Below are 21,976 nucleotides of genomic sequence, written 5' to 3' on the forward strand. Positions count from 1 at the left end.
ATTGGGAAGTGAGAGACCTGGGTGCTATTCACAGCTCTTCCACTAACTTGCTGAGTGATGTTGGGCAACTCACTCTTCCTTAGTTACCCATCTGTAAAGTTAATTCGGATTCTTAGTTAATGCACAGAGAGCTGTGCTCCGAGAGTTAATTACCATTTTGAAAAAGGAGTGATAGAAGAGCAAAATATTATTTGTTCGTTATTGAATTTAATTGTTTAAATGCTGTGTAATGGAAGTTCAAACAAACTTAAATAACCAGGTACTGTGTGTGAGAGAAAATAAACACAAACAAAGTTAGTTGTCCCGTAAGACTGGAAAAGTGTGACGCTGGACAGGAAATTCGATGATGTGAGGAAACAAAAGTAGGATTATAAAACTGACTTGTGCTTCTCATGCTGGAGATCACCAAGTCAGTATCTGCATTGAAAGAGACTTTACCGTAGAGCTCAAGTGCTTAGGAAGTGTCATGTCAGCCCTAATTGTGGGGTGGGAGGGTGGACTGGACAGGACATGAGACAATTTCAGATATCTCTGCGTGCAGGAAAAGGGATATGATCCTTTCCTTTCTCCTTATGACTCAACATGTATCTTTCCAGAAAAGCTCAGAGTGAATATTACAGCCATGTTTAGATTTCTTTTCCTTCTACAATGAGTGATGCAAAGTGAGGGTCACTGCATTTTGCCTCTCCTAACTGAAGTCTTAGACCCCCCCCCCCCCCGCCCCAGCCTTGACAGTGTTTTAAATTGGTGGTAGGTGTATATAGCACTAACTGTTGAAAGATTACTAGAGTAATTTTCAGGGGCATCTCTCTCTCTCTTCCCCCGTTTCCCCCCCTCCCCGTTTTTATTCTTTAGTCTGGAGGGATTCAGATCACTGAGAAAATGATGGATATTGTTTAATGTGGAGCTTTCAGACTTTTATCAAAATAAAACAATCTCCATAACTGCTTTCCACTAATTGAATTATACAGCTCAAACCCCTTTTGGTTTGTGTTGAGGGCATTAGTCTGCTGCTCTAGCGATAATCATAAAATTAGCAATAATAGTTGAAGCTGACAGCTAAACCTCTGAAACAGTTAGTGATTTCTGATCTCTACAGCAGCGCATAAGTTTAGCAGAGTATGTGGCCTGAATTACAAATATATTTTGAAAGAAAAACAAGTCAGTATTGTTGGATGGTCTGATTTATAAAATGTGCAAGACCTGACGGAATCATCTAATTAGCGATTGGTACTTTTGAATCATAAGCTTTTAACAATATATATAATTGTGTGATGTGAAAATAGCTTATCATAATGGGCCTGACTCTCTCCTGCCACTTGTATCTGCGTAAATCTGGAGTAACTCCTTTGAAATCAATGGAGTTGTGCCTGTGGAAAATTAGTGAGACACAAATCAGTCCCAATATACTGCCTCACATTAATTTACATCACCCACTCTGTGCATCTAGGGTTCAATCCTGCCTTCAGATACAGGCCTTTTAGGATGCTAAGCAGAGTATACTTTGCACTGGCGGGTAGTATCAGGATCCTGTAACTGAAGCAGTTAGTACAGAGAAATTGCTAAAGGATCCTGAAGCCAAAAGTATACTCCATATTGTTTAAATTAAAATTTTAAAAAGTTAAGGGAAAATAAAGAAATTGTTTTGAAAGAATTATTTTTGCATATAATTAAACTTTGAATGTTTAACTTTGTGCCTGTTACTACAATTGAGTAAATGGGTGTGACACCACAGAGAGATGACAGATACTACTTTGGTGCAAAAGGAATTTGACCCTTTAGCCTCATGACTAAAGGGTTTGTGCATATGCTCTTTTTGAGCACCCGGGTGTGTGTGTGTGTGTTTATGAACATACATGTGAGTTTTTCCTTACAATAGAGTACTATTCCTGGCATGTTTTCAAGTCTGACTTATAGTCAGGTGTGCACTGGGAATGGTAGGGGATTCTTGTTGGTTTGTGAAAAGTCAGTGCTCCTGGAGTTGAACAGTCCTCAGCTGTGTGTGCACAAGTCCCACTGACATCAGTGGATGTCGCAGGCACACAGACAGCTGATGAGATAATTGAGTTCTGGGATCTTGCAGCTATTGGCTGATTATGCAGATGATGGGGGGGAAGGTCTAGACTACAGTTTTCTTTCTGTTTCAATGCTGGTTAACTATTTTGCATTTACATGTTAGATAACTGGAAATCAATTAGCCTAAGATACAGCATGCAGGAAAAACTAATCAAGAACCCAAACTGTAAGCAGCCAGTCTCACTGCTGTAGATCTGTCCTTCAGCTTGCCCTAGAACTCCCATACTCGTGATACAACTGGTCCCTGTAAAGTGCTGCAAAATTCCATTGGGTCTCACTGCTCAAAGACAATGAGGAGCATTACCACTGGGGTGACTCTGAGTGTGGGGGGAAAGATGCTCTGTGAGAGTGGGGAGTGACAGTTTGTCATGCCTTTGTCATTGCAGCTCTTGGAACATGGCATCTTTAAGTAAGAATGTCTTGAGATGAAACCATAAATTAATAATAAGTTTATATAGGCTGGTGTTGAATCCCTGTTGCCAACTCTCACAATATTTGGTACTTTCCTAAAGCTCCAGCTCCTGGAGTCAAGTGATGAATTGAGAAGCTCAGTCTTTTGTTTAAAAAAAAAATTCTAGGCCTCTTGGTAGTGACGAGATGAGTGTACCCTATACATTTTAAAAAAATAGAAGATATATGAAAAGATTCCAAAAGCATTATATTTTTACATGAAATGATGTTTGGGTGCCTGATTCATGATTTTTGGATGCTTGAGGTTGTGTGACTGTGGTATGAAGGTTTAACATACATACATTTTGGATGGCCCTATTAATGCCAGATTAATGGTAGCTTGAAACAGCTTTTTGAGGTGTGGTTATTCATTTTTTAAAGCCTAACGGTGACCAATCACATTAAATTTAAACTATATCACTGCTGATCATTTTAGCAGATATCCAGCTCTTCTAAATTTGTGGGTGGGGTTTGGAATTGTAGGCCTGGGATTTGCTCTGTCCTGAGCAAAATACTATAAATTCTCTCCCCCCCACCTCCCATAACCTGTGTGGAGTCTACCATCATTCAGACAGCTATTTCTCTAGAAGTACTGTCAAAGTCATATTTATTTGTCATGATTTTATTGACTACACTTTCACAAACAAATGTATTTAAGTGCATATACAATCAACCACTTCCCCAAAAGAGTGATCACCATATGTAATTGTTGGTTATTGCAATTCATCATCAGGTGGGGAAAAAACAAAACTAAATAAGAAACACAAGGCAAAGAAATATTTCCATAACCTTGCCCTCAGGGAAGCTTGCCTTATAAAACCTAATCAATGACAGACCACCCCTTTTGAAAAAGAAAAATAGTGGGGGTCTAATAGTTAACTAAAAATATCTGTTGCTGGAATGTTTAGCAATAACATAATCCACATGGTCGTGTCCCTATCAGCTAAAGGTTGCAATTTTTACAGAAGTTTTTTACACTTTAAAATAAAAGTCACTGTTCCTCTCAAGTCATCAGTTTGCCTAGTCGGATGCCGAATGGTTCCCAAGCTGGGTATGTGTCTGCGTGTGAGAAAAGCGCCATAGCAAACCCGACACGACACACCACACCACCAACACACCCGCACCGAATAAAACAACCCTCACGCTCAGCCTCAGGGCGGACCAAGTTTCCAGCGCTTGTTGTTCTGCAGGAATGAAGGCGGAGTTAGGCTGGCGTTCCTGGAAAAGGTGGGGATCCTGGGACGCGAAGTCCTGGGGAGGCTGAGCTAGTGTGAAGACCGCTTTAGGTGGCTTCCTGTGTGTGACGGAGAATGTTTTAAGTGAATTGCTTTGGTGACTCGAAACTTGTGAACGCCAGAGGCTTCAGCACGGCTGCTCTTTCAACAGGCGATTTGTTCTCCTGCCTGTGGCTCATTTCCATGCAAAGAGCCTGACATCAGAGTACCTTTTGTTGCTAAAAGCTTTCTTTAGCTGGGGGAGTGAGCAGTCATGTGAAGCTGGGAGAGCTCATTTGGAAGACAGGGGTACTAGAAAGTTATCTAGGCGCTGAAAAGAAATCGTAGGCACCTATTCTGCTCGAGGTGCCTCACAAGCTCACTCTCTAAGGGACTCGCTTTTACATGGATGTTTGTCTGATTGTTAGAAGGAAGATTTTACAATTAATCCTTTGCTTTTAAGCTTACGAGAGCCCCCGCGGTGAAACTGTGGCGCAGATTTACCTTCTGCTACCCTGTTGCTGCAGCTCTACCAGAAAAGTTTTGGAAGGAATGTCAGCTGTGTACAGCTCCTGGATCCATCAGCTAAGAGAGGACAGACCCTAGGGGAAAGCTCTGGCTGAGCAGGGTCTGGCATCTGACCTGGAGAAGACTTCTGCCTCCACCCCCCTTGCCCTTGAAGATTTATTTTGGGAAGCAGTGATTTGGCTGGTAGCAGAGATCAGATGAGAAGGCACTGTGAAGCTGTTCAGAAGGACTGGGGAAGTGTTTGTTGTTGGTGTGTGGTGTGTTGAAGAGTCATCCCTTTGACAGAAAGTTGTTGTTGGGAACCAGTATTAAGCTCTACTGAGGCAGGGAATCCATCTAGTCATGGAGGAGGAACAAGCAGCCTGCCCCGAACCCCAGCCAGACAGCATGATGTCTGATGCGTTCTCCAAACTGTGGACGGATGTAATGGGAATACTGGTGAGTTGCTGGGGGAAGGGAAGGAAAGGGAAATAAGTAAGAAGATGAGAGATCTGAATCACTGTGTATTGTACCCAAAGCAGCTATTCTGTTGTGCTGTTTACTTTTTTTTTTTTAAGTGTGCTGCAAAACTAAGAAGGGAAATTGGTGGGATTGCTTGAAAAATGTGGAATAAAAATTTAGATTGATTTTCCTGTAAAGTAACCATTTTCTTGTTGAATAATCAGAGATGAGTGAGATTTTTTTCAAGGTTGTGCACAAGTGGTAAACCCTTACCAATATATTGCACTTTGTACAGTACCTGCTGCAAATTTGAACAGTGTTATCAGTTCTCATTATATCCGGCTTCATCATCCTGTTTCATTTTTGCCTTAAGACATTTTGTGGATTAGCTTTTCTTTTTTCTATCCCTGGAAAATTTTCATGCTGAGAAAAACTGTTTCTTGGATGACCATTATAATCAAAATTTTGGAATATAGTTAGCAATAATATATCTCTTTTCATCTTTAGCAGTTGGCACTTTGTGAATATATTATCTCCAAGAACATAATACTGAGCACCATTTTAAGAGTTGCTTTGCAATTTGCTATTGATTTAACAAAGATTTTAAGTGTTCCATGTCTAGAAAAATGCCTTTTCAGTTTGGTGATGAACTTACTGTTTTATATTGGTCTGTACCATATTTGACAATATAAGTAACTGGGACTAGTTTCAACTATTGAAACTTTTAAAAACTCTGTGCATGAGTTTCAGTTCTCACTATGTCAAACTTGGTTCAACTCTGGGGAGCTAGATTTTTTTTTTTTTTAAATAGATCAAAATTTGCAGTGTGTGGTTTTCAGTGAATAAGTAACACAGCACACTCTGTAGACTGCTATAAGGTTGGAACAAAGTTGTGCTTTAGAAATTGCTGCTTAGATTGTGCCAAGGAGTAATGCCGTGTTTGGATTCTTGCAATGTTAATTTTTAATTATTAAAATAAGACAATTGTTTATGAAATATGCTGTGAATTAAATATTTCTTTCTACTATTCTTACATTAGTGTCCTCTCCTCCCACCCTGAGGTTCAATTTATTCAACAGCTACAGTAGATCAAAATTCTACAGCTACACTGTACATGCTCTGAATTTAATTACTTTAACCACTATTTCTGTACTACTTCTAGAGAGAAGTGGGCTACAGAGTAAGTCATTCGTTCTGTAATTTTCTTTTTATTATTGTGACTTGCACTGCTTGAAGAATAATTATTTTAGATGACAGGTAATAATTAGCATAGACAATTGCCTCTTAGTAAATACCAAATAGTAATATTACGTACATGTTCATAGCTGGCAAATTTTTGTAAATATAGGAATCTGGTAATTAACAGGAGAACCCTCTATACTGAATGTTGAAAGCAAATAACCATAAAGAATGTTGGGGTTTTTTATCATTCGTCATAAGCATCGAGGAATATCATGACAAATTGCTTATGAAAAGTTCTATAGAACTTAATAGGGAAAAAACCAATAGACTTCCAGTCTAAAGCTTTTTAGAATTTAAGAAAAAGGCTGCTATTTGCTATGCTACAAGACTTTTCCATATGAACTACTTTAATTCTAAAGGGGATGTTTAAAAAATATCTCCTTATTTCCTTTCCCCAAAGAAATCCTCATTCAAATGGCAAATCAGTTTAGTAGCACCTGGCTCCATTCACTATTTCTCTGTTAATGACTTTAGTGTATGAATGTAAGCAGAGTCAGTTTTGCCAGTTTGTGTAGGGAGTACACAGTTAGTACTTTATGAACAGCTTCTTTCTCTCTCTTTCTGGCAGGTTTCAAGTTCTGCATTTACTGAAAGCAAAGGGTTATTGGATGTCTTAGAGAAGGGTGTAGAAGGTGGCCAAAACTACTGTACAGCATGGTGAAGTTTAATAGGGGAAAAGTTATGATTTTCTGAGATCAAATCGTTTGGGGTGATGTCAAGTTGTGGACAAGTTTTTTTTCTGGCTGCACATTCTATTTTCTTCCATGGGAAATAAATCCATCCTATTGTTTTTCTGGGAAAACTAATCTAAAACAAAATGTCCATATTATAAGTCCACATGGCAGGAGAGAGATATTTGGTAACTAAGTAGCTGCTGATTGCATTAGCCACAATAGTTATCCAGCATAACTCTCTTCCTGCTGTAGCTCTGAATATTACAAACAGGATTGCAAATACTTTAAAATAGGTTCTTGCACTGGGTCTTGAAAATGTACTCACCGGTGGGGAGAGTGAATGAATGAAGACCTTCAGTTTTCTTTAGAATTTAAGATTTTATTTTAATCAATAAGTTTCTAGCCCCTATTGTTGCAAAGTAAAACATTCTAAATATGAATGGAGCATAAACTGATTCACTGCTGTCGTCCTGGGTCTACAGACTCTAGTGCTTCTGTTGTTGCTCATACCTTTAGCAAGTGGAACAGAGTAAATACTTACCGGCGTTTTGTCAGTTTCATTCTGCTGCTAGGGGAGAGCTATGAGCTATAGCAGATGCAGGCACTAGACCAATTTACTGGAGAGGAGGACTCCAAAATAGAAATTGGTGTGGTGGTAGAATGGCTAAGCAACTGCCCTTGCAACAGCCTGAAAGCTAAGAAAGGAGTAGTCGTGTAGACATCCCCATCTCAGCAGCCTCAAGACTAGGGAGAAGTTAAAATGGCAGTGACCCATACACCCATGCAGTAGCCAGAAGGCATTAGGTCAGGAAGGGAACAGAGAGAAGGTGCTCCTCCTTTTTTCCAGCAGCCGCAAGCAGTTGGGAAGGTTTAAAATTTATCAGACATTTACTTGATGGAAGTCTGTGGGAGAGCCAGATCTTCAAACAGGATCTAGGGCAGTGCCATAGTCAGAAGTGTCCCTTTTTCAGCAGCTGAATCAGGGTTGGCATCTCACCTGGGCATTACCTAGGAAATAAAGCCCTCATCTCTTGAACTGGTCTTTGACTAGTAGGTATAGTCCCCTGGCAATTAGATTGCCTTTTGAAATGTCCAAGCTGACTGAGTGGATGGGCATTAGTGTAACTGGGGTTCAGTTAGAAAAGAGTATGGAATTGATATAGATTTGGGGGGCGATCGAGAATATAATGTGGGAAAAGTGAGCGAGAGAGAAGTTTTAAGTAGTGAGACGGAGAAGTGAAAGTCCCTCCCTCTCTCTCTCTTCCTTATTGCGGTTACTATAATGACAGTAGCATTTGTAGCATTAGCACCTTGGAGCAGTTTATGATGATACAATGCACTAGGTAGCACAATTATAGTTGAAAGCATGTTGGAGAGCACTGGCTAATTAATAGTTCAAAGTCTCAAATCAGCAATTGATGGTGTGAAATTCATCTGGGATTTTCAGAGCAAGATTGAAATGAGTGATCTGTCTATACCTTGGCAACTCTCTGTGTCACTGTATGCAGTACCATTTTAGGGACCTGTTCCAAGGTGTATAGTATTTGAATCAAACATACTATGTGGACAGAGCAAACTGAATGAAAGACTTACTTCGTAGTGAAAATCCACCCTGTTGGTAAGATCCTGAATGTGTTTGTCAGTGAGGCCTTTGATCTGATGTCAAAGTTAGTGATATTGCATAGGTACATGTATAGATTTGATTGTTCTATAGCTGTACTTTTAGGGCAGGGCCTAATGGCATTAATATAGTGAAGAAGATGGCATCCTAAATAGCATAGTTCTTTGTGTTACAAGTAGGTTTCTTCCCTTAAGGTACTGCTGCTGTAGTGGATATGTGGGGTAAAATCCTGGCCCCACTAATTTCGATGCTGAAACTTCCATTAATTTCAATGGAGCAAGGATTTAATTCAAAGAGAGTGGCTATGGCTCACTGAGGACTCTTCCTATTGAAAGGACAAGATCTTAGCAAAGGATACAGAGGTACTTGTATGAGCTACAATGAAACTAGATGACCTTTCAGTTCATTGTTTCAAAGTGTTAGCAAGTTCCTGGTTTCAAGGCTGGCGAATCAATGATAAGTGAGCACAAGAAACTTAACTTCTATCCAGAGAATTTTAAAGGTAGCGAACAGTTGCCAACGAAAGAGAACAGTTTATCTGTATTGTGGGGAATAAAATCAGCTTATATTTGCATCTGAAACTCTGCCATTTGCATGCATAATCTAGGCTCTTAGTACAATGCTCCATACAGTTTTCAACAATTAGGTTTAATTTCTTATCAAAGTAATAATAAAGATCTTTAAACATAAAAGAGATAATTCTTTGGCTACTGTTATTTCTAATTACATTAGTATTATCCAGTGTATTGTAAATAAAGGAGTCCGGTGTTGTTAAACCAAGGTCCTGGGGGTCAGAAGGCCTGGGTGCAAATCCTCAGCTAGTGTAACTTATCATAGGTCCATCAATGGCAATTTATTCCATCTGAAGATCTGCTCTCTGGATTCTATTCCTGACTCTGTCACTGGCTTGCTAGAACTTTAAACAAGGCATGCAAATTTAGGCTGACATTTCCAAAAAGTCTACTATTTGGAGTGCCTCAATTTTTGGGTGCCCAGCTTGAGACACCGAGGCTACTGACTTCAACTGGAATTGCAGATGCCCAGCGCTGCTGAAAATAAGATGCCGGGATGTCTCAAGTTCAACACTCAAAAATGGATGAACTCAAAAGTAGAGAACACTTTTGAAAATGGGTGCTGTGATCTCTAAGCTTATTTTCCCCATCTGTAAAATGGGGATACTACTACTTAATTGTCTTTGTAAATTGCTGTGAGATCCTTAGATGCAAAGTGTTTTCATTGTAGCTTCTACTTTAGAGTGGGTTTTTAAAGCAAATCACAGGTGCCAAGGCTAAGGATGAACAAAACAGACCTGACATATCTTTTGATGTGGGACATATGTGGTTTTGCTATCTTGCAGAACATGACTGTTGGATTAGAATATAATTTTTCATATAAATGAATTAAAATTGACTGTGATAAATGAAAGGGGTGGGGGAGATTGCTCCCTTTTATGGCCATCCAGCCATCCAGTTAGCTATAAGATCCTTCTTAGTAGTTGTTCTCTACTTGCTTTACCTGTAAAGGGTAAAAAAGTTTCCCTGCATATGTAAAAGGAAGGGAGTGGGCACCTGACCAAAAGAGCCAATGGGAAGGCTAGAACTTTTTAAAATTGGGGAAAAAACTTCCCCTTTGTCTGTGGCGGTTCTCCGGAAGGAGGGAGGAGAGCAGCAATACTGTAAGAAACTTTGGGCCAGGTATGAAAAATCATCAGATCATACCTAGAAACTACTCATTTAAAACCCCAGATATGTAAGTAGATCAGGAAGTGTCTAGAAAGACGCAATTAGGTTTATCTCTTTTTATTTCTTTATGGCTTGTGGACTTCTCTGTGCTAACCTCAAATGCTTTTGTTTAGCTTGTAACCTTTAAGCTGCACCTCAAGAAGTTATTCTTGATGCTTAATCTTTGTAAGGGTTTTTTTTTTCATTTTTTTTTTTTTAAATCTAGCCATAGCCTGAGTTTCCAGATGTATTTTTTCTTTTTGTTTTTAATAAAATTTACCATTTTAAGAACAGGATTGGATTTTTGTGTCCTAAGAGGTTTGTGCACATGTTGTTTAGCTGGTGGCAACATCTCATTTCCATTGTTTTCTTTCTCAGTGCTTCCCCGGGGTGTGTGTGTGTGAAAGCTTGAGGGTACCCCACAGGAAGGAATTCCCAAGTGCGCTTTCCTGGGTCCTCAAAGGGGGTTTGCACTTGGTTGGTGGCAGCATCTACCCATCCAAGGACACAGAAAAGCTGTAACCTTGGGAGTTTAATACAAGCATGGAGTGTCCAGTATTGATTTTTAGAATCCTTGTGGGCCCCACCTTCTTCACTCAAAGTGCCAGAGTGGGGAATCAGCCTTGACGTGGATGGTGACTGATTACAGATTAGCTTTTTTTTTTTTTTTTTACCTACATATTTAGTCTCCTTTCTTGTCTCATAAAAGTTTACTTCCACCAACACTAATCCTTCTCTGAAGAGAGACAGCTCAGAGAGGGAACTTCTGATAGACTTTTTCTTGCACGTCAGGTCCCATACACTGAAGTTTGATGGAGGCATCTGTGTTTTCTGTGAGATCCTGGAGACTAGAGCTTGATAAGCAGGGTCAGGCCTGGCTCCCACCAAAGAACTGGCTTTTCAGTATTGCAGAGAAATAAAAGAAGGGAAATGATATAGCTGTATATTGAATTGCACAGCTGAAATAGCTGTTTTCAAGAGATTAGCCACCCAGTTACAGTGAGCCGGGGGTCTACATTATAAATTCCTATTTTCAAGTTCCTGTCACTTGTCTGTGAAAATGCACCATTATGAGAATTTGCACACATGGTTTCATCTCACTTAATTTTTTCGCCTTATTTAACCACCAACCAATTCAGCTGTCTCTAAATTATACCAAATGCAATGGAAAAAAGCAGACTGACAGAATTTGCCCATTCTGGGTACTGCTTTTGCATTTGTGAATATGAAAAACAATCTGGTAATTGGTTTAAAATAGCTTTACATGTTTTTGAAAATACAATAAAATTCCTTTAAAAATAGTTAATACACAAAAGGTATTTAGGTGCAGAAAGGTCATGGTCTTGGAAAATTCTACTTGCTCTGAGAGCAAAGAACTTTCTGTGATGGCTAAATTATGATTAATCATATTTATTACAGTAGTGCCTAGGGATTAGCCGAGTGGTAGGCACTGTACAAATACAGTGTAATAGACAATCCCTGCCCCCCAAAGAGCTTACAATCTAAAGAGAAAGAATAGACAAAGGATGGGGCAAAGGGATTTAACATGCAAGCAGAGTGATGTCACATCAGTTCAATTATTTATTTGTTTGGGGGGGATGTTTAGAGGCTCAGCTAAATGGAAAGACAGAGGACAGGAGAGCAGAGAAAGGGGGACGGAGCAGGTGAGAAGAGTTGGGAGGAAGGTACAAGGGGCAGGTGTGGGGTAAGGCTAAAGTGAAGATTGGAGGTTGGCGCCAACAGCCAATCAACACAAGGCAGAGACAGTCCAATCAAACTGTAGAGAATATTTCAGTGTCTGTTGGTCACTGCTTAAGCTGCTGCTGTCCCAGCTTCAGTCTCTGTCTGGCTCCTCCCTGCAAATTCTTTCCTAAAGGCCACATGGCTGTGGGGGAAGGGAACCACTGAGAGTCCTTGTCCCCCCAGAGGAAGGGTCTCCCCTACACAGTTTTAGGCCCATAGGTGCTGGGGGAAAGGTTGGCCATGGATAGGTGCCGCATTTTACCTTCTCCAACATTCCCCATGTAGCGGTATGATCTCTCCCTCCCCATCCGTCCTGTTATGTTAATGATTTGTGAGTAAATTTGGTCTCAGCACTGCTATATATTAATTAGTTTGACAGGCTTAAATAGCACATGAGTAGTGACATTTATTATGTAGAGTTGTTTGTCATAATATCCATTTCCACATAAAATTAGGCAGATTTTTTTTCTTTCTCACAATTGAGTGAGCTAGACCAGAGGTGGGCAAACTATGGCCCGCGGACCACATTCGGCCCCCGGGACCATCCTGCCAGGCCCCTGAGCTCCTGGTTGGGGAGGCTAGCCCCCAGCCGCCCCGCCCCTCTCCCTCCCCCCCCCCCCCTCGGAACTGCCACCACACCGCTAGTGCTCTGGCCCGCTGCTCTGAGCAACATGGTAAGGGGACAGGGAGCGGGGGGCAGTCGGCAACAGGGGGGTTGGATAGGGGGTGGGGGGCGGTTTGGGGTGGGGGTCCTAGGAGGGGGCAGTCAAGGGACAAGGAGCAGCGGGGGTTGGATGGGTCGGGAGTTCTGAGGGGGGCAGTCAAGGCACGGGAAGTGGGAGGGGGCGGTTAGGGGGCAGGGGCCAGGCTGTTTGGGGAGGCACAGCCTTCCCTACCTGGCCCTCCATACAGTTTTGCAACCCTGATGTGGCCCTCAGCCAAAAAGTTTGCCCGCCCGTGAGCTAGACTGTAACTGAACAACCTGTTTGGTCAGTTTCCATTGATTAAATGTGTCCTGGTGGTGAGGAGAGAGGAGGAGGAGGAGGCAGCAGGAGTTAATTTATTGAGGTGCAGCTTCAGGGATATTTGGATCCTAATCTCACATTTCTCATGATGGAACACACACAAGAGAATTGCTCTGTTTCGTTTTACTATGCACCAATCTCTCTAAGGACAGTACTTCTGTGATAAAAGCATGGTCTCCACTGGGGAAATATCTAGGAGTGTGTATTGTCTTTGGGAGCTAAAAAACCAAGTTGTGGCAGTCCCTATTCTACTGTTCTATTTTACAGCAGAGTTAATTTTAATAAATGAGTTTTAAATAAAAATATAAACTATTGAAATATCAGCAAACCATTCAAAATAGAAAGAAGGCACATGTTGTGATTGTAAAGTGTGTGATGTTGGCCCTGGTGAGTGCATACTGTGTTTAGTTGGATATTCTTGGGGCCTGAGTGGAATATTTTCCTTGGTTTTATTTACAATAATAGCTAAAGCCTTTCTCAGCTGTTAACTTGATGTTTCAAAACACATGCTAATTTTGTAATATAATTCAAATTGATATAAAAATAACTGGTGTGTTGATATCTGCTGGATAAGGTATTTGAGCTATCTGAGAGGTAAAAGCTAAGCCTTAATATTGTTTAACTTCCAGAAAAACTCATTTTTTTAGATGGAGACAATAAAAATATTGGATCTGTGTGTTGTGTTTTGAAGCTAAATCAAAAGCTTAAAGATATAAAACAATCATTTATTATACATAAGTTGGTTTTTTCATTTTTTGTTTGTTTGTTTTGTTGTTTTTTAGTACCCATCATACCTAAAAATCAGACATGGGTCAAGAATCAAAACTCTGGATCCTAACAGCCATGGCTTTTGGAATTTAGCTTTGGAATCTGGATAAAAATTCTGTTTCAGTCCTGCTTCTGCCACAGACACATTAGATTTTGCTGTTCGTTACATGCTTTTGACTTCTCTGGAGCTCCCTGCCAGCATAAGGATCTGCTTGTGAGCATCACTTTACAGGAGCAGGATCTAAGATAGTTATAAAGCCAAATATTTTTGCGGGGGAGGGTGAGAAGAGGGGAAAAATTCATACATAACAATGTAATACATAATAAAGGTAATATATTTAAGGGTTCTGCTTCAGTACCACAGGAGGTCTCTTAGTAGTTTATCACCAGAATCCCAAGAGGACAGTCCTGTATTTGTTGTTTAAATATTACATAGTATGAAAGAATGTTCCTCTAATAAGGTCTTTTGATCAGCAGAACATTCCTAACCCTCTTTTTTGCAGCTGAAGATGCTTTGGGCAGTGGAGTGGGTGCCATAGAAACAGAAGGTGGGGGAAACAATAGATATAGGGCCAATTTCTGCTGGCATAAATGGGTGAATTTCCATTAGTCAGTGGAACTGAGCTCATTTACATGAGCAGAGCATTTGGCCCGTAGACTTTAAACAAAAAGAAATATCCTTTGTCATCTCTTCATAAGTTCATGTGCTTCCCTAATCGTATAATAATGCCAGAGTTTTGTTGTGTGGTGATCTGAAATACATGGGCGTTAAGCTTTGTGGTCTTCAGCATTCCAATGACTTCAAGAGGAACTTGCTCTCAAAACAGTGAGCAAAGTCTGCTCTCATTTACAGCAGTGTAAATCTGGTTTAATTCCACTAGTATCAGTGAGAGAAACTTTGGCTTGATTTACACTGTGCCCCCTTTATACCACTCTGGCTGTGTTAAAAGTCCTTAAAGTGTGTGTAAATATGCTGTTGGAGACGTGTAAAGGAGCATCAGTGTAAATGTGAAGCAGGCCCAGTTATATTTCAGTGCATTTCACATTTTGGTCTTTATTTGTAATAGTTATGATTGCATTCCAGAAGCCCCCCCTGCCCCCCCACACACGTTCCTTTATGGCACCCACTGCCGTGGAACCTGCATGAGTCACATCCCTAAAATTAATATGTACAATTTCTAAGAATTTCCCTGAGTTCTCAGATCCACTGCTCCCCTCACGATTTAGTGTCTGCAGTCTTCCTCTTCCTTCTCAGCATTGAATAAAAGTATCTGACAGTATAACTGAATAGAAAGACCTTAATCTGTGCTCTGAGGGCTACTAATTCTCAGCTCTGGATAATTGAGAAAGATTATAAAATTTCACAGAAAGGAAATCTCAACTAGGGATGCTGTACCACCAGTAATATAAAATTCAATCCTAGGAACTGAAAGCTGAAACATCGTGGCTTGGTTTCTGAATTTCTTACAGTAGTCAGGATGGCTTATGTATAAGGCTACACTTTTTGTTTTTATTTTTGTTTGTTTTTTGTTGTCACAGGTATTTTTAGTAAAAGTCATGGACAGGTCATGGGCAAGAGACAAATTCACGGCCCATCACCTGTCTCTGACTTTCACTAAAAATATCCCTGACAAAATGGAGAGGTGGGTTCAGCATCCAATCTGGGCTGCTGTAGGGTTCCCGTGCCCCCAGGGTGGCTGGGAGCCCAAGGGGGTCCCCCCCACCATGACCGGACAGCTTCAGAGGGGTTCCCTGCTGTGGCTAGGTAGCTGCAGGTTCCCCCCACCAGGGTGAGGGCTGGGAGCTCTAGCCTTGGGCTGAAAATGTCAGAGGTCAAAGGAATTCACGGATTCCATGACTTCTGTGACCTCCATGACATGATTGAAGCCTTAGTTATGTATTAATGCAAATGAGTTACAACATAGATTCATCAGGTGAAAAGGCTGCTGTTAAGTCACTGTCATTTTAGAAAACAATACAGAAGGAAGGGTGCCGGGGTGAACCTTCCCGCTGTCACCTATTGGCTCATGTGAGACAATGTTTTATCAGAGCAAGGACACAGAAGAGGCCATCCTGTATTTCAGAACCAAAATATAGAAGCAGCTGTGCACTACAGCACCTGTACTAGACTGATGGTGTTTTAAAAAGTCCTTGACAAAGCAAGGAGTCAAATTCCAGTGGTCAGCTAGCACACTGGGAATATTGAAAAACATAAGAATTGGTGGGCAGTGGAGCAAGGATTTCCATGTCTGACACTGAATATGTCCATGCTGCAAGTGATGGTGTGATTGTAGTGTGTGGGTAGGCGTACCTGTGCTAGCTTTAATCTAGTTAACACAGTTACTAATAGCAGAGTAGACCTGGCAGCATGGGCTAGCTCCCAATACAAGCCTGTCAGGGTACGTATTCAGGTTGTTAGCCTGCACTGAAGTGCATGCCTCCCTGTCTTCACTACTATTGTTACCTGGCTACCTAGATAACGCTAGTATGGGTATGCCTACCTGTGCCCTAAGAGCCATGTTGGCAAATTGCAAATGAGCACTCCAGCTGATTTGCATATACCCTTATATAATTGTTAAAATGAAAAAATAAATGCACACAACCATAATATTTGCTCTTATTTGCATAAGGATAGGAGCTGCATGAGTTTTGAGTTCATCCCCAAGAGTGAAAATCTACAGTTATCAGTTTTATCCTCATCTACTGGTTATGGAGAGACATTGTCCTGCAATAGGGCTGCATTTCCTGGTTCCTTGGGCCACATTTGTTCTTTGGGCTGCACGTCAGCTCTTGTTTTCTTAGGAGCATCTCACAGTCCTCACTACAGCCGTTAGAAGTGTCTAATCTTGTTTTCATTGAAGTCCATTGGAGTTTTGCCATTGGCTTTAATGGGAGCAGGATCAGGTCATTAGTAAGCTATTAAATCCCCTGACAAATGTTGCTTTTCTGGTGGCAAAGGTTGCAACTTAGGCCCTGATGCTGCAATGAGTTCTGTGTGCACAGACCTCACTGCTAGATTTTAACCTAAGTTTAGTTTCAGGAATAGTGGTTTCCTGTTTTTCCCTCTCCCTCCCGATAACTCAATACCAGAGAAAGGGTTGAATAAGGGAAGACTCCATGTTAGCTGGGCAAACTTAGAATCCCCATAACCGTCAAATTCTTTGGACGGCTTCGGCATGTTTCTGCATATTGCACTCCCTAAAGCTTCTCAGAGGTCATATTCTCCCTATGGAAGAAAACAAATTCCCAGGAATTCTTCTCAGTTACCCAAGTTGCCCAGTGAACAATTGTGCTTGTGTGTAGAAGTATTTACATTGCTATGTATCATTAAAATAAAATTGATGGGTGAAAATAGGTGGATTATCCTGCATTTTTCATTGTACTTTTTAGTATAGTGTCCTGTATTCATTCACTACTTTCAGGTATTCTGGGAAGACATTCATTTTTTTTTCTCCCAGGCAATGTACAGATGCATCTCCTTCTGCAAAAAGGTGATCTCAGTCTTTTTATAACTTCTTCTGTTCTCCACCCTGCTCACTTACTACCTTCTTATCTGAAATCTGTGATGATGAATCATCTTGGCACGCCCCTCACCGTGGTACTTAATTCATTGACGTGGCAAATTGTGATTTGTAATGGGTTTGGGGGAATCAAAACATGGCACCTCAAGGAAGTATATTACTGCTTGCTCAGCACAGATCCAACAGTGTATTGATTTTTTTTTTCTACCTGTGTATGGGTGTGGTGGGTGGAGGGGGTGCACACGCACACACAAGTCTGCCAATAGTCCAGAAGTTGCTCTTCAAGTGTTCTCCAAACCTAAGTACTGCATGATTTCATCTGGATTCAGGGAGCTAAACTAAGAACATTTAGGTCAAAGACCTAATCAAAATATTGACTCATACAAGGAAGCACTGGACTCATACCATGTGCATCTGTGTATTCGCTGCATAGTGGAGAAGGGAAAGGGATGCTTCCACATGTCTTGATGTTGAGTGCTCTGAACATGTGTTCACTAACTCTGGGTTATTGTTGGATATGGTTGGTGCAGGGGTTGGGAGGATTAGTTTAATAGGTCCCTTATCAGCATGGCTGAAGAAAATGGACAATGGTCAGGATTTGAATGTCGTGTTTTCATCCTGGTAGGATTTTGTACTAGTTTTTCAAGTAATCTTTGCCAGTTTACTCGTGGCTTTTAATCCTCATTTTAAATGTATTCAGAACACAAGGCTATTTTAATTTTATCTGCTAGCCTTCTTTAAAAATATTACAAAATGTTATAGAGATAGTTACTTATATGTTAAAGTGTTCTAGAAATGAGAGTGAAAAAAGAAGGTGTTAGGACTTCTAATCCTTCTACGTGTCTAGAATTGTGCACTGCTTTGTGGTTTCCAGTGCTTTGTCCAGCTTTAACTGATTCAAGGGACGGGGCTTCTTGGGAGACTATTCCACAGACTCGTGTCTCACTACCAGGAAAATAACCTTCATATAAAGAAAGAACGTTTAAGGGGAGATGTAGAGAGGGACTCATTGTCTAGAGGATGAAGGATTTCCATGGTGAGGAAAGTGAAAAATAGAGTCCCAACTTCGAAGTGTAACCTCTAAACTTCAGGGACCAGGATGTTCGGAGGATCATAGAAGCAAAAATTGCAATGACAGGAGATGCGTGACAGGAGATGACTAAGGGATGACAAGGATTTTGGAAGAGGCGTTGCCAAGTGGAAGACAAATTTTGGTGACGTTCCAGAGATGATGGCTGGTAGACATGTACAGACAAGGAATATGTGGGAGGAAAATAGTTGGGAGTAAAGGGCGACTCAGAGACTACTGAATTTGGGAGCAAAGTTAGGGGCAGAAAAAGCAGCACTGCAGGCATGGAATGCCAAGCAGAGATACTAGGAGAGGAAATAACACCTGCATGTCCCATTGCTGGTGTCTTATTTTATGTGCATTTAAAGACACGTACTGAGTATAGATTGAAAACTGTTGACTAATGTGGATGTGAGCTGTAAGAATAAGAATGCTCTTAGGTTGTGACCTGGCACATGCTTAGGATAGGCAGTTTATGGCCGTCAGTGTGATACAGCTGGGGAAAGTCTAGGGGATGTAAACATGTGCTTAGGTTCTGTGAAACAGGGCTGTTGTTCATTACTGGAGAAGCACCAATAGGAATCTTGTGCATGCTCACTCCTCAGAGAATCACCTGTATGTAGTCTCTGAGAGATATGGCAAGCCTACAGTTACTCAAGAGCAGACTGTGTAGGATTCACTTCTGTTGGGGAGCAGAGAAGACTTTTTTTTGGCAATGATGATGAGATATGGACATGTAGGAACCTAAAACCACATCTTTGCTATACACAGATAAAGGGGAACAAGTGAATACAAGTACCAGATCCCAGAGTCGAAAGGATTATAAACTGATCCACAAAATAGCCTTCATTACCGAGTTGATATTCCTAATTGATATAAACATGAAATCCTACAGAGTCTCTGGTACTTAAAAGATATGCATCTAAATAATATTTAAATGGATTCTTGCAGTTTTAAGACACACTGGGGTATAATTGTAGTCTGCTTAGTTAAATGAACTGAAACCCCTGATAACAGTACATTACTGCTCCTAAATAAAACCTCTTCAAACACAGGCTTTACCGTGCTTAGTGAAGACAATAAAAAACCCTAGTCCAGTACCGTGAAGTTTGTGCCTAGTTTTTTATTTAGCTAATTTGTCTAGCTGAAAAAAATGGGTCATCATAATTGCTACCACTGCTGCTGTGCTGAAATAAGTCTAATATTGAAGAAGTGATAAAGTACTTCAGTATATAGCCAATCTTTTTTCGGTTTTTAATATTTTATTCTTCAATAAATGGAGTGGAGGGCAGACTGGCATATACAATATACAAATAACAGTACTAAAAGTTATTCCATGCCACTACCAAACAAAAATACTTTGGGTCAGATTTTCTGAAGAGGTCAGCACTTCCATTTAGGCACCCAAATGCAGTGTTAAGATCTTCAAAAGTGCTCAGCACCCAAAAGCTTCCATTGAGGATCTAACCATTTCCATACATCTGCATTCCTAGCTCGGTGTTGATAAGACAAGCAAGGTTTGAAGTGATTGGGATTCAGAATGCCTAGGTTTTGTTCCTGTCTCTGCCACTCATTCAGTGTGGTTTCTGAGACAAGTCACTTAACGTAACCCCTAATTGCTGTCGTTTCTTCACGCATATGTAAGCGGGGGAATAGTCCCGCTCTTGTGGGGAACTTTCCTGGCTTCTTCACTACCCCGGTGAAGTGGGCTAGCGAAAGGATCTGAGTCCTCGCTCCCACTTCCTTTACACAGTGGCCTCCCTGCCCTTGAGGACTCCCCTTCCTCTCTCCTGTCTGGCAGAGTCCTCGTAACCCAACAAGGCTGGGCCCAGGATTCCTGGGGGGCTCGACCCCCAACCCTGCTGTGGTCACCTAGGACAGGGGCTATGGTGTCCCCACTCCAGGGTACTCTGCCTGCACTGGGCACTTCTCTGACCCACTGACCATTACATACAATTTAAAGCAAATGCAAGTTATTTAATCAACAATTAATTTTAAAAAGAATAAGGAGTAATGGGAAAGGTTAAAGGAAACTCATCAACCCGCTCTGTGGGAGGGAACATCACAAACAGTGTCTCTGGAATGTCAGGGCAGTTCACAGTCTGTTCCTTGTAAGACCCAGGCCTCCTTCTCAGGCCCTGGCTGTGCTGCAGGGATGCTGTGGGTTGGACACTTGCTCTGGTGGTGGCTACACGCTCTCAGGCTCTAAGTGGTAGGACCCTTCTTCCCAGTGTCGCCTCCGCCCTGTCGGGGTTACGATCCAAGCCTGGCCTGCAGAGCCTCTTGGCTGAGGCGTCTCCCTGTGCTGGGCCCGCTGCCCAGGGTCCCCCTCGCTCTCACCAGCTGCTCCGGACTGCTGCAGCCCTAGCTCCAGCTCCACTCTGCCTCCAGCTCCCTGGGCTGCTTCTCTGGCCCCTCTGGCTCTGGTTGCTGCAGCTCTGCTCCCAGGCCAGGTCTGCTCTGCAGGCTGCTTCTGTGACTCTGCTCCCAGCACTGACCTGCTTCCTGGGCTGCTTTTCTGGCCCCTCTGGCTCTGGTTGTTGCAGCTCTGCTCCCAGGGCAAGTCTGCTCTCTCTGGGCTGTGCCTCTGGCTTTGGGGCTGCAGCTCTGCTCCCAGGACAGGGGCTGCTTTTCTGGTCCCTCTGGATCTGGCCCAGCTCTGCTCCCCAGCTCAGCTCAGGCCCCTGCTTTCTCCTTAGCTCGGCCCCACTCTCACTGACCCAGGCAATTCCAGCTCACAGGGAAAATGGGACCTTCCTGACTCCCTGATTAGCCTGCCCGCCCTGTCATTCAGGCTGACCTGGAGCATTGGCCTCTCCCCATTGTTCCTGGGGGCTGTCAGTCTCAGGGTCCTGATTCCCCATTGACCCTTCCCCCTTTTTAGTACTGGGAGCTAGCAACTAAAACACCCCCACTGAATGTTAGTAAGGGGGCAACAGTCCCCTTCCACATAAACATTTCATAATACTTACCTCATAGGGGTATTGGGAGAGAGAGAGTCTTTCTATCGCAACTGGAATATATTACCTCTCACCTCCCTCTTTGCTCCCTGAAAAACTTATTCCAAGCAAAGACCCCTTCCCGAGAGAAAGGAGAAGACAGAGGACACCATAACGTCCTCTCAAGACCTTGGTTTTCCAATCTCATTGAGTGGGAGATGCTCAGATACTGTGGTGATGGCATTAGTGCAAAACCATAGGTCGGTCTTGCTTGAAGTTTGTAGAGCACCTCTATAGGTAAAGGTGCTATAGAGGACTGTAGGCATTTGGTTCCACTATATTCACCCTTGTACTGTAATTGTTTCAGTTTTCTTAAAATAGTACGTTTTGTTCTGCCTGCCACACTTTAAACATTGTCTTTTTGCTTCATTGCTGCCAGAAATTTTCAGGCTGAGGTCCAGCCTGCTGAGCTGAAAGACAAAATAGAATACTATTGTTTATATCCTTTGGACAATGACACCCCATTTTTGTAGCAGGGGGGATTTCCTCAGGAACCCTATGCGTAAACCGGTGGACTGTAACCACCAGGCCCCTGATACACAGTTCATGTCTGTCCTCTCAGTTACTGCACTAAAAAGGAGTCTGGCTTGCTTTAGGTTACAGGAAACCATTTCTCCTGCTGCTAAGATTAGATGGGGGACAAATGGATTTCTGCCATATTCAGTTACTCAATATTTTACAAGCAAAGGAAATAATAACGATCAGGGAACCATAGGAGAGAAGGCAGGAATTCAAGGTGCGTAATGCTTTGGATGTGTCTCCCATAGACCCAGAATGCTGAACTCTAGCAGCAATGGTTAAAGTTATGGCAAAGCGTCAGAGTAAACCATTAAAATATATGCCTGCTTGTTTTCCCCAGTCCACCACTGCCTATATTTCCCTGT

The 21,976-nt window shown here is 41.9% G+C and overlaps 1 protein-coding gene across 3 annotated transcripts in view; it reads left to right on the top strand.

Annotated features, from left to right (window-relative positions):
• SASH1 (SAM and SH3 domain containing 1) overlaps window positions 1-21,976 on the top strand; it is a 192,639-nt gene that overhangs the window by 16,498 nt on the left and 154,165 nt on the right. The window contains exon 1 of one of the 3 annotated variants that reach the window (XM_073337578.1): window positions 3,782-4,706. The exons of 1 other annotated variant lie outside the window; for it this stretch is intronic. In XM_073337578.1, coding sequence (XP_073193679.1) covers window positions 4,611-4,706 — 96 coding nt within the window. In that variant the 5' untranslated portion in view covers window positions 3,782-4,610. Of the gene's footprint in view, window positions 1-3,781; window positions 4,707-21,976 lie in introns of those variants that run through there. One more of the 3 variants, XM_073337580.1, reaches the window with a different exon arrangement.

This window comes from Lepidochelys kempii, chromosome 3 (assembly GCF_965140265.1).
Source record: "Lepidochelys kempii isolate rLepKem1 chromosome 3, rLepKem1.hap2, whole genome shotgun sequence".
Classification (NCBI taxonomy): domain Eukaryota; kingdom Metazoa; phylum Chordata; order Testudines; family Cheloniidae; genus Lepidochelys; species Lepidochelys kempii.